The sequence below is a fragment of the Phalaenopsis equestris genome, unplaced genomic scaffold (genome assembly GCF_001263595.1).
Source record: "Phalaenopsis equestris unplaced genomic scaffold, ASM126359v1 Scaffold000479, whole genome shotgun sequence".
Taxonomy (NCBI): Eukaryota; Viridiplantae; Streptophyta; class Magnoliopsida; order Asparagales; family Orchidaceae; genus Phalaenopsis; species Phalaenopsis equestris.
In genome coordinates, this window is record NW_018164920.1 from 520,492 (window position 1) to 537,162 (window position 16,671).

Consider the following 16,671-nt stretch of genomic DNA (forward strand, 5'->3'; position numbering starts at 1 on the left):
ATTCCAATATCACATATAAATTTCCTATTATTGGTCCTTTATATATGATGTTATATTTTATTTTATTTGTTTGTCTTTCTCCTATGATTTACCTGTTTTTGTTAAGTCTTTTACACAGCGCATAATAACTAAATTTAAAGGAGCAATGAATCTCTCAGGTGTACAGGTTTAATTTATATTATAGCATTTTATTTTAAAGCATGTTATATTATTTTTATAGTCTGTTATACTGCTTCCCAATCATGTTATTCTGCTCTTCCTAACACTACTCTTTACAGCACGTCATGTTCTTTTTTCAGTATATTATATTGTCTTTTTTTTTTACTGTACAGTACATTGTTATTGTTCTTTCATACTGCATGCTTAGTTATTTTGATATGTTATGCCTTAGTTTAGAATAACCTAGTGGTTATAAGCATGTTCAAAACCAAAACTAAACCAGGAGGTGCTACTACGAGGAGTTCGGAGCGAACATCGTGGGCAGCGCGGCGAGGATCAATTTCCAGGTGGATCTGTAGCAACGAAACATCTTCACATCACATGAACACATTCACATCACCTATTATTATCTTTAGTTTCAATAACAATATATAGGATCACTCTTTAGGCTTTTTGTACAACTTTGTTGTACAATTATAAGTCCTAACGCTTTAGGATTCCGAGGTTACCGTACGGTACGGTGTAAATCCTCCTGTCTTTTAGGCTATTTGCACAGTCTGACGTTGTGCAAACATAAGTCATAAATCTTAAATAATTTGCAGGATTGAAATATCAAATAATCATCACTTCAAAGACATAAAGCCAAACAACAGAATAGTTGGGAGTTCACCGGGGTTTTCCCCAGAACTGTGATATCCTCTACTTTTCTTCCCTTTGGATTCCTTAAATAATTGTTCCTATTTTGAGCTATTCCCATTTGGTTTTCCCCATGTCCAATCATGAAAACTTAAACTTTGAAATCTTGAAGGCAAAACTATCTGATCTTAATCGAGAGTTTTCTTAAGTGATTTCGATCATTTAAGATATAATTAACTATAGGGGCTTGCCTTTATAGGGAACCAGGAACCCAGATAAAATAAACCCTATCTAATTTTTATGTTAGATAGGGGAACTTGTTGGCCTTTTTATAAAATATTTCGCAGATCAAAACGGATGTCACAAATTGGGGAACTTGTTGGCCTTTTTATAAAATATTTCGCAGACCAATATGAATGTCACAAATTTTTTAGTCTAGGTGATTGAATCCCTATTACAAGTGATATATTTATTCGTCGGGATAAGTGTGTTACCTGTAGTATTATATTCAATCATCTAAACTATTTAAATGTGAGACCCGCTTGATCTCACCTATTTTAAAATTAAAATGTTACATTTAAAAAATCAAAAAAGGTTATATTTATATTTAAATTATTTTCAAAATCACAAAATCATTCACTTTTTCAAATCACCAAAATTAAAAAAAAAACGGCCGACAGTGGTTCGTACTCGGTGAGAGACAACTATTTGAACCACAACTAGTGAATTAAGCTATAGCAAAAGTTTGCTAGATTCGAGATCGACTAAGTGTGATCAAGGATCATCATAAGTACTTCGACCCAAAAGACGAAAAGATTGAATTCAAAATTAGAAATCGCATGTTTCTGAAAGTTTCACCTATTTGTGGAGTTACACGATTTGGTCATACTATAAAACTTCAGCCTTGTTTCATTGGTCCTTTCAAGGTGCTCGGGAAAGTCAGTAAAATTTCATATTGTTTGACACTTTCTCCAAAACTTGTTGGAGCACACAATGTCTTTCATATCTCTCTACTTCGATGTTATGTGAATAATTACTCATACTATCTAATATGAGTCATTGGTGATTCGGGAAGACTTGAGTTATAAAGAAGTACCAGATCGCATATAGGTACGTTAAGTTCGACAGGTTTGCCACTGATCTATTCCTTTGTCTGAGTGATTTGAAAGGACCAATCAAAAAGAGATGCAACTTGGGAGATTGAAGATAAGATGGTCATGAAGTACTTACAGCAGTTCTAGAACTAAGATATAAATTTGGATGATAGTATGTAAGCGTTGATTTTCTTTCAATCTTTGCTTGCTGCCTTATCAACTTCCCAATTTGCAATTCTTTCATTTTCTTCCTTTGCTCTATGTTGGCTTTCTGAATTGATCTTCCTAAACCTCCACGCAATTCTTTCCCTTTCTGCACTTGATTTCTTGGTTTCTGTTGCCACCTCAAGTTACTACCTCATTATTTTATTTAAGAGCAGGTTAGGGCATCACAACCTCGCCTCACCTCGCTTGCCTCCTCCTGCACCCTCTGTCAAAACCCTTGTCAGTCCCCGTCCCTTTCTCACGGTTTCTCCAAAAACCATCGACTTAATGATCGAACCCTTGTGATAAGGTAATGATTAGAGCTAGTCGAGAAAGCGACGATGGAATCGTAGCGTATAGGACGCGCAATGGGATCGTAACGTGTAGAAACCACTGAAATCCCAATCTTTCACCCCATTTTGTCCTGCTTGCCCAAAGACAGCAGCTTTAGAGCTGAGTTTATTATTAATTCTCCTTCGTTAACCATAGTCAAGCTGAGAGTACGCACTTCACTCTTTATTGCTTCTGCTCATTCTTTAAATAATATTGTCAGTGAATATTAAATCAAATAGATTTATTGTTATAATCATTTGGCTATTTTCATGTATCACAGTAAGTTGACTTCAAATCAATCCATATTGCTTCTTGTATTATTATTATTAATATTAATAAATGCTAGTTAAGTTGCAAATAACTGAAGAAATAATTTGTTTTAATAATAGTGTGATTGTTAATACTTATCGAATTTGATTTTTGTAGGAATCGCTAGTAAGCATTGGTTGAACCACTAAAATATCTTAAGTTTGAATGTCACCTCGAGATAAGTAACTATTTTTATTAAGGGATAAACATTTCCTTGCTATTTAAGGGCATTATCATTGTTGTTTGTACTAGATTCATATTTGTTTTATAATATCGTCAGTCATGTTCATGCTACTTCAATTATAATTATTATTTTGCACGTATTATAGGCTTTAATTATTGCTTGTGTTGAAATTATCATCGTCTTATTTTATTGCGACAAAACTCTCAAATACATGAACAAATCTTACAATTATAATATTTTCTTTTCATGCACTTTATCTTCATAAAATTACATGTAAATTTATATCACAAACTTATAAAAAACAGCATATTTCTTACATCTTATACTTGTGAAAATTTTGTTATATTTGTGTGTTATGTTACGTAGGTCAGTGAAACTTCTTTGGATATTGGCTAGTCGGGTCGATGAGCCCATAGAATGTCTACAAGAAATCTACGGGTTTCCTTGGATTGGTATTGACCTTCCCAGTTTCAAAATGTCGGTTAAAATTGGTCATATAAATATGAAAGAAAATTGAATAATAAAAAACTTAATTTAAAATCATTATATATTTTCTTATGATAATTAAGCATATTTGATGTTTGCAACGCTCTTGTTGTCTTATATAATATAAATGCAAATAGTAGTTATTCATATTTATTGTTCACAGTGAATGCCCTATTTTTTTCGTTTATGTTTTAATAAATAGTTGTCATTTATCGAGTTTGGATGTTAAATTCACTCGATTATATTTTTGCATAACATATTTTATTAAGTCATTAGCACGGTGGTCTCCACCTAAGCAAAACCTTATATTTTAGATTTTATATTTTTTAATATTTGTTATAATTATCGTATTTTCGTTTCGGACTTGTGTGGTTGTTTTTCATGTCATTACAGTTTTGTTTCAGTCATTTTTTTTTCAACTGTATAAGTAGACTATTAATTATGGAATAAATTTATGTTTTTTTGTTTATTGTTATTATTTAAATATAATATACCTTTAAGAATACAAAATAGGTTCAAATTATTTCAGCATGTATTGTGTTATCTGGATGTGTCGCCTTCCGTACTCAAAGTGTGACAATGTGACAATACAAAAGCTATAGACTAGCAAAAACTCATGAGTTGCAACATGAGTAAACTAGAACCAACGTCATTTTCTCAACCACCATAAAGAGATTAAGTTGATATTCCGGTTCAAGCTAATTGGGCTATACTTGAAATTGTAGCCCAACTCTACTCTTACTAGATTAGAAATCAAAATAATCCTATTCTAGCCGGCTAGAATCGAAATGATTTAATCTAAGTTGACTCCAAATTAAATTCAAGCAAGTCAATTCAAACACATCAATCAAGCCACATGAATCTCGATTTTAAAAAGTGAACCCTGAATTTATTCCAAAAAAGCAAGTCAGATTTTGACCAATTCTGAGTTTAGATTCTTTTTGTCAGCCTAAAACTAAGGTAGAAAAGTCATGCAAATAGAAGCTCACAGTATTCTGGAAAATGCTTCCCTATTCTCTTTGAGAGTCCATTGATCATCCGCACCATTAGCATAGTAGTCAAAAACCATCTTCGGCAACTTCTCCTTGGCAACGGTCTCATACTCCGAAACGTTAGTGATCTCCATGATCGCAGCTTGATCTAAGCTTCCACACAACCAAAAGCAATCTGCAATCACAAAATAGATCAGTATACTAAAAGAAAACCTAATATTTCGAAGCAGGTAAGCTCGATATTTCGATGCATGATACAAAATCATAATCATATAGGAAACCCACAGATGACCGCGGATGATGCCCAACCACCAAGGTTAAAAATGTAGGAATAAAAAAAAACAGCTAGTTGAGAGAAGCAAACCTAGCCGAGAGAAAGAGAGGGACAGAAGCAGAACCACGGCTTGTGCCAGGAGGGGTGAAACAAGAAGACGAGGACTTTAATAAGGCCATTGATAGAACCTGCGACTCTGGAAGAAATATTACATCACCCAATGAATAATGCTTATTTTAGGGTTTAGGGTTTTTCTCTGTCGCGCAGGGGCATTATTTTACAGAAATAACATGCAATAACACATGAATAACACGGGGAGGGCATAGCCAATAAAATAACGCCCCTGCGCCACACAGAAAAAAAAAAACGGGGAACGACATAGTAACACGGAGAATATTTTCTTCGTGTTATTCATGTGTTATTGTGTATTATTCATATATTATTGTGTTCTAAGAATATTTTTGGTGTTATAATAACACAATAACACATCAATATCATCACAATAACACTTGAATAACATGGAAGAAATATTCTCCTCGACTCTGAGACGAATTGGTAGTGGGGCGAGAACCGAAGATAGATGACAAGACAAAGGCCAAAATTTTCAAAATGAGGGTGCGGGGGCGTTTTTTGGAAAAAATTTGCTTAGGAGGACTCTGGAGACTCTGGGCCTGTTTGGACAGCTGCAGCTTATCCAGCTTCTGCTGATAAGCAGCTTATCCTGATAATCTGCTGATTATCAGCTGATCCGGATAAGCTGTCTGACTGTTTGGTTGGCGCTTATGGAAAACCGCTTATGGAAAACAGTTGATTCTGAAAAAATTGATCATTTTGTCTCTGTTCTCCTGTTCTGAATAAACACTGTTTGGTTAGTGCGTTTTGTAAATAGTTTTTTTGGAAATTTTTTTTAATTAAATGAATAATCTATGCAGCAGAATTTGTTTTTTTTCTCAACAAAATTAAATATCACTGTTCAGAGAAGAAAATACTAAAAAGATCATTTATATTTATATAACTAAAACATATCTGATCACATCAAACGAATATGTTACACATACAAAAGTCAAACGCACTTGCACATACTACTACAAAGTATAATAAGAGCCCATAAAAAGGAAAAAATAACATGTTAAAATGATAAGTAAAAATATGATAATGTTAACTTTATAATGTAGCAGCATATCACGGACAATGCCACCTGCATCTAACACTCCAGAACCTTGAGTAAACCTGTCCGACAGTGATATCGAAGAAACGTGAGAACTCGAATCACCTGTGGTGTTCTCCCGTTGTCGTACTATTGTACTCCTAGCAGTTGTGTCCAATTGAGAGCACGTACAAATGTCACCTGCATCTAACACTCCAGAACCTTGAGCAAACATGTCCGACAGCGATATCGAAGAAACGTGAGAACTCGAATCACCTGTGGTGTTCTCCCGTTGTCGTACTATTGTACTCCTAGCAGTTGTGTCCAATTGAGAGCACGTACAAATAGTTCCACTGTCGGCCCACCTGAAGAATTTGCAGTCGTCCGGTCCTTGTCCCCACCGCGGGCACCTGTAGAATTGTCGCCTGTAACTATGTGTCTGTCATGATGTAAAAAGCAATGACGGTAGCCCACATCGGCACATCATTTGCCCTGACTTCCCTGAATATCTCGAGCTCATTATCCTACGATTAATATAAAAAATGTTGATCAATTAAAAACTAGAGAGAATAAAAAAAAATTCAAGAAAAAAGTTAGTGAATTAAAATTTGTATTACATAAATGATTGTTGGAATCTAATTAAAATTTAAATTAGATAAATGATTTAGAGTTATTTTTGGAATCTTGATAAAGTTTTAGTGGAGTTTTGAGAGTATATAGTGCTACAAGTTGTTACCATAATGCTAGTTCTTTTAAGGTGAGGTTATTTCAAAAACTCAAGAAAAATTTAGTAAATAAAATTTTTTATTGATTTCTCAATGAATCGAGTACAAGTCAATTTTTTATTAACGTATAAACTTTATATTAATCAGACGCTAGTGCTATGTTCATCGAATCCTTGTGGCTTTATTTTTAAGTCCATATAACTTTAGACAGTATAAACTTAACGGTGTATTATGTTTTTATCTTTTTCATTGAAAACTAAAACATATATGACTTGGAGTATTAAATTCCATATTAATTTTGATGACTACTGACATCTGCATTTAATTATGTATGTTCTGACAGAGTTTGCTACAATTCACACTCGAGAAAATCTATCTTTGTAGCTGAAATCATGGAGCATCTAAAGTAAGCAGTATTGGTGCCCATGAGATCACATCGAAGCTTGGAACAACTAAAGCAAGTCATACTGGTGCCCATGATACAAACTACATCTGACACTGTTTGCTACAGACAATTCCATACTATTAAGAAGCTTCATCACCAATTATTATGCAATTCTTTGAATGTAACATATGTATATCTTTGAGTGACATGTATGTAAATCTTTGAGTGGTATGTATGTAAATCTTTGGTTGTTATAAAAGTAAGATTTCTAAATCTTTGAGTGATATGTATGTAAATGTTTGGTTGTTATAAATGTAAGATCTGCTAACATTAGACATAAGGATATGTATGTAAATCTCGACATGTATGTAAATCTTTGAGTGTTATGTATGTAAATCTTGACTTTGTGCAAAATGTGTGCAAATTGCACTCTGATTATGGCTGAGACATATTATTGATAGGAGTTGGGGCCTAGCAATGGAACAACATCTGAAAGCTGGTTATATAAAATTGCATGATTATCCAGTACCTCCTTATATATCATATATATAGTTAATTTAAGGATTCAAATCATTTTGGCATATTAGGACGTAACTATGAAGCTCAAGAACTTTTGAGAGACTTTCCATGTTTTTGAAACATACGCATGGTGATAGTACTTTTGCTTAATGGTGAAAATTCCACGTGAATGCAAAAGGTTGCTGTGTCGGTTCTGAAACTGCCTTAAAGTTGTTTGGGAAAATGAATCACAAATGATCCCGAGAGCGAGAGGAGAATCTAGGGTCACGGGAGAGGCGAAGGAAAAAGCAAGGTCACGGGAGCGGGATCGAGGGCAATATGCGTAAATTGGAATCCGAAAACGCGGACCGCGCGGGGTTTGACCCCTACGGTCCGCGTCTTTTGCAATTTAGAAAACGCATTTTTCAATAATCTCTCCATAAGTGGGTACCAAACTGTGAGGCGGTGTTTTCAAAACGCCGCAATACTTATAAGCTGTCCCAAACGGGCCCTCTGAGCCCACGACTTGTAACTTATAAAATAAATAGATGTTTCATTGCGCGTGACTCGTCGACCTGGCCCAAGATGTTAAGTTAATTGTAGCCCCTCTGTATCCATGGAATGCCTTCTGCGGTCAGCCTCCAATAATGCGCTTGTAACCCTGTTGTAACCCGTGTGCAACCTTCTCCACTCTGGCAGCGGTACCGCGCGTATAACCTGAGTGTAACTTCCCTATAATCTCGTCGCCGTTGAACCGAGAGTGTACCCTTCGTGTGACTCGATTGTAACTATGATGTAAAGGACTATTAAGCCCGTCACTGCGAAGCCGCTCGTGTAACCCTCATGTAACCCTTAATTACGTACTTGTAACATTTGTATATCCTCCGCAATAGTGTATTATAACTCATTAACCCGTGGTAAAAATTAAAACCCAATACATTAAGAAATCATTTTCGAAAAATAGGGATTCACGTGTCGCTAAGGTTTGCTTCCTCGTCTTCCTTTTCAAGGTTACGACATCAAGGTTTCAAATTGCTTCTATTAAGGAAGATTAAAATGGAAGATAAGGAGGAGACTAAGAAAACCGGGTTGGAAGAGGCTAAGGTTGCTAATTTGGGAGAAGCTAATAAGTTGGAATACGAGGAGGCAAAGCAATTGGTGAAGGTCGGCATTAAGGAGTACTACAAAAAGGAGGACAGTGAATCTATTAAACAGCCCCAAACCATTTCTAGGTATTATTTAGATTATATTTTCCAATCCATAAAGCTTGGTTAATGTTGTTATCATGTGGTCATAAAGAATTTTGTGAACACATTACATGACACTTTTAATACATTATAAACTCTTTATCAATAAGAAAAATTTGTGTTTTGGAAGTCATTTTAGATAGTTTATCTGTTGTAATGCAAATTGTCAAAATAAAACTATTTAATTCACTCAATTTGTCGTGTTAAATTATTTTTAAATGAAGGCTCGTTGTTTCTCAAAATAGAAGTGTTGAATTCACCATATTTGTCAACAAAGATCATCATGTTTTCCTAAATGTTGCAGTTAAATTTATTTTATTGAAAAGTTATTGTTGAATTTTTTTTTAAATTCACCATTTTTGTAGTCATTCAGATTTTTATTTGATATTAAACTATTTTATTGCATTCTTGTAGGTTTTTTAGCGCAAAATTAATGAATTGCATATATCGTCCACCTGCAGTACGAGAAATTCTCGATAAGGTTCAATCATCAGTCGACGAGGACACATGGAATAAATTGAAAGCTATGAGTTTGGCTCAGTTTTTTGAACTCCCTCCGTACCCTCAAGATCATATGCTGACAATGCACATAATAAACTATTGGGATATTGATCGAATGACATTCAAATTGGGAGAAAAAAAGTTTAAATTTGATTAACATGAAGTTGCACTCCTGATGGGTATGCCCAATAGAGAGTTACCTGCATGTTGTAATAATGTTCTGCTTGGTAGTATGAATGCGAGATAAATAAATACCGCACTACTCAACTTTTCATCGAAGGAGTCCTCTCATAACATTTTGCAATTATTAATCAAATTAATGTCAAATTTACTTTTTCCTTTAATCAATTTTAGAGTGTTGAAAGAGTTTTCTTCTATTTGCGAGGATGTAAAAACTTTTATTGCGTATAATTGGTCAGTTGCAGTATGTGAATTTTTTATCGAGCAACTGAATGTCAGTACAATGAAAATAAGGAAGGATCATTCACTTTGATACATTACTGGTTTTTTCTTTCTTCTAAAGGTTTGTGTACTACACATAACTCTTAAAATTTTCTTTCATAATTTTTTACATAACAATAAATTATTTTATCATGTTTCACGCAGCTCTAGTTTTATGTGCACACGTCCTTGGTCCCCCTATTCCTGCCTGAGGTTAGACCACGAATGCTAAAGTGGTAAAATGTGAGGTGAAATACTGTAAAATTCAACTAGCCTTTGAGAGGCTCAGAGCCACCGAGGAGAGTTATTTAGTTTCTTAATCTCTAGAAAGTGTTATTATGCTCACGTGATATTTTGATTGACTTTGATTGCATGTAATGTCTTGCAGGTTTGTGATTATTTCTTTGAAATAAAAGACACTGAACATAGTTTACTTGACCCTCCATTTGAAGAACCATCAAGTCCTGTGAAGCATCTCCGACAACGGGAGACTCAATCTCTATCACATTCGTCCACGTTCGTTGAAGCTGCTGCTATAGTTACTTATCATATTGATTCTCAACCAACACATGGTGATACATATCCACATACTAGCCCTCATATTGGGTTTGAAAAAATACACGAATTACTTAAAGATCATCTTAAATTGTTCTTAGACTTTCAAGGCTTAATTCATACTCGTTTGAAAATTTTAAAAAACACAATGACAACGTTAAAATGTGAAGTAAAAGAATTACATAAAGCAATAAAACAATCAGGTGGGGAATTTCCAAGGAAATAGGTCAAAGAGTCTCAATTAGAAAGCTTAATTCAAAGGATTAAGATGAGATAAGGTAGAAGAAAAAGGCTTCTCAGTTCCTCATTTATGATTTTTGAACAAAAAATGTGGAAAAAACCAACACAGGAGGGCTGAAGAGGTTGAAGCCTACACCCAAGCATCATCCAATAAAATTATTTTTTACAAATTCAATTAACAACATCCAATATTTAACAAGTTGAAGCTGTAAATAAAGAGGAAGCAAATCAAGTTGATCAACAAACTATAAATGACAACATTAGTTCTAATTCACCAACTGTACATAATATGGAAGTTGAAGAAGTTCATCAAACACAATTTGGAGAAAGAGGAAGATCAGAACCAAGTGGACAGACAATATGTTGATGAAGACTACCCTGATAAAATATAGAATGTTTTCTTGAAGTCTTCACACCTCGAACTTTAATATTCCCACCATATAATGTTTGTTGGATTATCTTATAGGTCTGTACAACAGCACTGGTGGTCGATTTTTCTGTCAGCAACAAATTTCAGATTATATGAGAGAAACAATTGATATCAGTTATAACAAATTCACTAACTTGTTAGTGAACCATGTTTTTTTATTGGTTTTTTGTTTTAATTTTGTATTTATTTGTGAGAAGCAATCAATATCATTTGTAACAAATTCACTAACTTGTTAGTGAACCATGTTTTTTTATTGGTTTTTTGTTTTAATTTTGTATTTATTTGTGATCTAAATTATATATTTGAAATGCAGAAATGACTTAGCAATTAATATGAGACATGTGTTGTTATTTCAACGTTATCTTGATGAATTACTCATAAACGAGTGGTTAGAAAATGGACAAGTCGATTGTTTTGCTATGTTGATGGAGAATAAGAGATGCATGACACTGTAACTATATAGATCGTACTTATATGTGTCTCCATGCCACTGTTAAATTTTGAAATTCACCTGTCATAGAGTGAACCTAAATAAATCTAACATTACCATTTGTTCTTATGTTATATGTTTCTTTTTATGCAGCTGTACAAAGTAGGCAATGTTAAAGGGTTTGTTCAACACATTACGAAAGATACTACTAAGAATATGAAGTTACTTCTGCTACCAATAATCAATAATCAACATTGGACACTGCTAATTAGAGCAATGAAGGAACACAAATGGAAATTATGTGTTTCCTTACCCAACAAAATGCATTTGCAGATCACTGACGCCATTGTAAGTAGGCAATGTTTATTATTTTATGCCTTGTCCTATGCTATTGTTCATTCATTTCTACATTTAAATGTGTAGATTAAACATTTTTTTAGGGATGTCAAGGAAGTGTCCCAGACTGATTTGAGTAAATGACAAGTTGTAATGCACAAAGGCATTCCAGTGAAGAGCAATAGTTTTGACTATGGTGTCTTCATCTGTAAATATATGGAAACACTAGTACAGAAGAATAGAGTTGATTGGAAAGACTATTTGTAATGACAAGAATCTATGCCATTATTTAGAGTAGAAAAATGATACGAGATTTATAAATTTGCATTGTCGCAAACATAGTTCTTTTGGAATGAGTGCAGGTTTATGTTAATAAACTTTTTTATCTTTAACTTTTTAGTCATCTAATATCTCTCTTGAAATGTCATATAAGTTTTTTATTGAGAAGCCCTTGGAATGTTTCTCTAGATATTGAGGAGGCCACAGAATGTCCCTCCACTCATTTAAATCTCGTAATTATATTGCAATTGTTAGGTTGACATTTATTCATTCATTATTTTGTAACCATTCTTATTTCATGTATGCTTCAGTTTAAGCTGTCTTATTTAAACTTGATTTATTTTATGCAGGAGTCATAAAAAGAGATAAATGCATAAGCCATAAAAAAAAGTTATTTAAACTTGTTTCATGTATGCTTCGGTTTAAACTATGAACAGTTTCATGTATGCTTCAGTTTAAAATTTGGAGAGTTTTTTGGGGAGCTTGATGCTGATTTAAACCTTTTGAAATAGTTGTAAATAATGTATGCTTTGGTTTAGCTAAATTTTGGGGTCCATTGGAGGGTTGTAAACTCTGTACAGTTTCATGTATGTTGCGGTTTAAACTCTGGACAGTTTCATGTATGTTTTGGTTTAAAATCTGGACAGTTTCATGTAAGTTTCGGTTTAAAATCTGGACAGTTTTTTTAAAGAGTTTGTTGTTGATTTAGACATTCTGAAATAGCTGTAAAGAATGTATGTTTTGGTTTAACTAAATTTTGGGGTCCATTGGATGGTTGTAAACTCAGTACAATTTCATGTATTCTTCGGTTTGCAGTTTTATTGAATGTTTTTTGGGTTCCATGTATGCTTTGATTTGCATTCCAAAGAATGTATGCTTCAGTTTACAGCTTCTTGTATTCTTTGGCTGTAAAGAATTTATTTGCAATTTTATTGAATGGTTGTAAAAAATTTGGTTCTACTTTTATTGAATGTTTGGAAAGAATTTGGTTCAGATTTTAATGAATGCTTGACAATTATTTGAATGAGTGGTATACACGCTTGAATGTAGGAATTTTATTGCCCTAGTTATTTTGACTAAAATGCTAGGCCTTTAATAACTGCTTGTTTTGGCAATAATTTGAATGAGTGGTATCAATGCTGCAATTTTTTTTTCATTTTTTTAACTTCTTTTGTTAAATTTTATCTACACAACTATATGTGGTAAGATGTATCTAAATTTCTTGCTTTTGATTTTGGAAACAAATAAAGGCAAGTTTAATCAGCAAACTTAAGTTTTATATTGATGAGTTAACTACAATACTAAAATCTATTTGGATTAAAAATTCTTCATCATGAGGTTGATAATTGAAATTTGTTGGATTTAAAAACTCCATAAAAAAATAATTTACTGATTAAACTCCATTTGTGGAAATAAATATCATCAATCATGAAATAACATATTTTGAAAAGGTTTCATTTTTTATGTGATCTGGCAGCCAAAACATCAATGTGATATGTCGTCAATCATTATTATGTTGTGAAATGTGATCTGGCGGCCAAAACAGTAGTGTGATTTTTGTTTTTTAATGGTTTTGATTCATTATATCATATTTGTTTAATTATCTTATAGTAGCAACATCTTGAAATATTTGATGAGTTCATTTATTTTTCAGCATTGAGTTTTATTTTCTACATACTGGGGTTTCGCTTTTGTTGAACTTCTGAGATATGCATGTGGAGGCAACATTATATGCAGGAAAGGGTAGCCATTTCTGCAAAATTTTTGGAGCGGCGTATGATTGGCCAAAGGATTAGGAGGCTCTTATCAATCACCACAAACTCAATAGAAGTACCTCATTTAGATAGAATCACATTCATAAATCATCACTTCATTTATCAAAACCACTTTCATCAGAGAAATGAATTACACAACATTAAATATTAGACACATTAATAGGCAAATTTCTACCATTCTCATTTATCAAATTCCTACCATCTGATTACATTATGTTGAACAATTAAACTGTACAATCATCTAGTTCCAGTAACAAGATATAAAGGAGAATTGAAAGACGCCAAAAGAAGAGATAATATATGGAGCATAACATTGTTAGCATCTTTTACACTTCTGAAGCTCTGCATCAAAAAATGAGCATAACAAATGTGGTTAGCACCACCTACAAGTAAGTAAGAGATAAGATATAGATATTAAGTAGGAAATAAATTCTCAACACATAAAAGGAAACAAAAGATATTGACATCTTCATAACCTTATTCACCTGGTATTGGATTATAAAATGTGGCATTAAAAGAGATATAAAACTGCTATGTTGACATCTCTGTAAGCTTATTCACCTGGTTTTGGAATATCTAGCATGAAAGAACATTAAATCTATTAGATATATAAGCAAAATGGCATATAACCGCTTCATCCTGATAAAATATTAAAAGAAATAACGTTGAGGCATTGTTGTTTCATAGATTGAATCAATCATCATGGCGATGTAAGGTTCCATGGTTCGTGAAGGAAAGAAATTTTGCAGTGTATATCTATGTATCAACAATATATATCTAACTCACTATCAGAAATTCATTAGTATTATAGAACAAGTACATATTCAAGTATTAGCAATAACAAAAACTTTACATACCTGTGTTGAAAAATTGGGCAGTGAGCATATGGGTGGATGACATTGTGATGATTTTGGTTCTTCGGTGGTTGAAACATCTTTTTGCTTTCTTGTATGCAACGGTAATGAGTGAAAAACTTGTCGTTAGATAAAGCATATGAAAAAGGATTATAGTTGCGGAAATATACCTTTTGCTCTTTTAGTTCTCTCCCATAACCCTTTTAGTTTGACATTAGATATTTATTTAGGGCGCATTTTGGCAGGATCATTTAAATTTGATTCATTATTCATTGGTTTTTTATTTTTCTTTCGTTATCTCCTTGCCTGAGAGCCTTTACCAATTAATATATCATTAATATCCAATGACAATTTATTCATGGACTCCTTCATGCAATGCTCAGCTTCTAGATTTCCCTTTGCTTTATTGGTAATTTGATATGCAACTTTTTGCATATGTATTTGGAATATTAGGTCGCCTTTAATATCATTCGACGTTTGTGACTGTTGCAGATGCTTGTATCCATAACTGTTATATACATCTCTTTTTGCATTTTCCGACCATCTCAATATGAGATATTTATTAGGCATCTTATTAATATGTGGAAAGTTCAGAACTCGTAGAGAGTGTGCATATAGTAGTTTCATCATTTCGAACTTTCTGCAGTTGTACTGAATATTCAAACTCAAACTATCGAAATTAACTACCCAAGTAGTGTTTGTATGTTATTATCCAAATTCTTAATAAAAATTTCAATTTGAGAGTTTAAAGAGGCATGTAATTGAAGACCACATGATCCGTGTATAAACTCTTCATCAAATATTGTGTACAACTTCCTTGAGTAAAATGCAGTTGTTTGTCTCAGTATTGGGCTATTTTTTTTGAAAGGAGTAATCACAAATTGATCACACTTAAAATCCTCGTCCTTGTTACGTCTTCATGTTCTCATGACATTTTCACTGCCCAAAAAACAATATGTAATGGAACTCGTGGGCTTTGAGATACAGTGACAAATGTTATTGGTTGACACACTTCGCTGGGCCAATAAAATTTCCATTCTAAATACATCCTTATTAAAAGTTGTTGACAAGTTATGTCTAATCTTGTACATCTCATCTAGCCACACATTATTTTGTAGATTACTTGTGCAATCATCACCTCTCATGTATCATCAAAGTCATTTTCAGAGTTGCATTTGCTCAAACAGTTATAAAAAAGAACACTGACTATCTTATTCATCACCTCACATTGAACCTTTGTACACAATTTCTTGTATATGTGTCACTGACATAATTTATGTCGTGTATTTGACAAAATATCTGCTATGACTTTACCCATTGCATGATCTAGATCAGTGTAGATTGTTATTGGATGATTATCACCCATGATACAGATAAATGTTTTAAAAAGTCATTTAAACGAGTCCACCGTCTCCTCTGACAATAATTTGACTCCAAAGAGAATATTCTGGCAATTGTAGTTAACACCAACAATAGGAGCACAACATAAGTTATATTTATTTAATCTATAGCTCGTATAAAAAATAATGACTTATCCAAAACAGTCATATTCAAGCATGGATGTTCTGTCGCTCCAAAGAAAAAAAACTCATTAGCCTACCACTCTCATCAGTTTTAAAATCTCATTCAAACATGCTATCCTCAGCACGTCTCTCTGCGAACAACTGCAATAAAGCATTGACATCACCATTTTCAATTCTATATCTCATCTCTCTTTGAACGAAATTGAAAGTATCTGTCTTCGTACATTACAGGTTCCTTGCACCCCCAACTTCTTTGGCTAGAAAGTTAAACACGTATTTAAGTCTTATCCCTGACTATGTCATCGATTTAAGAACACTTGCATTGACTTCACTTATCTTTCTGCTGGAACGCAACATGTTTTATCACCAGGGTTTGTTAATGAATGGTTATGAGATTCAATGAATTTTTTGACATACAATTGCATTCCTCATCAACTGTGTATTGAATCATTGCAGGGCAACGACTTATTGTCTATGCTCTTTTATATTTAAGAGTTTCTGTGATTTTCAACTCTTTCTTGAAACCTGCATTTCCACATACATAGTTCTTCATCTTAATATTCCCAGAGTTAGGCCAAAATGTATCATGATCCTTACGAACATTAAATCCAATATGATGAGCGCAAGAAAAAAA

General features: G+C 33.3%; 1 protein-coding gene across 1 annotated transcript in view; it reads right to left on the bottom strand.

The window, feature by feature from the left end:
* LOC110028003 (peroxisomal (S)-2-hydroxy-acid oxidase-like) overlaps positions 1-4,858 on the bottom strand; it is a 23,717-nt gene extending 18,859 nt beyond the window's left edge. Inside the window, exons 1-2 of the mRNA XM_020729691.1 lie at positions 4,762-4,858; positions 4,395-4,572 (exon numbers count right to left, since the gene is read on the bottom strand). Coding sequence (XP_020585350.1) covers positions 4,395-4,531 — 137 coding nt within the window. The 5' untranslated portion in view covers positions 4,532-4,572; positions 4,762-4,858. The remainder of the gene's footprint in view (positions 1-4,394; positions 4,573-4,761) is intronic.
* Positions 4,859-16,671: the final 11,813 nt, after the last annotated feature.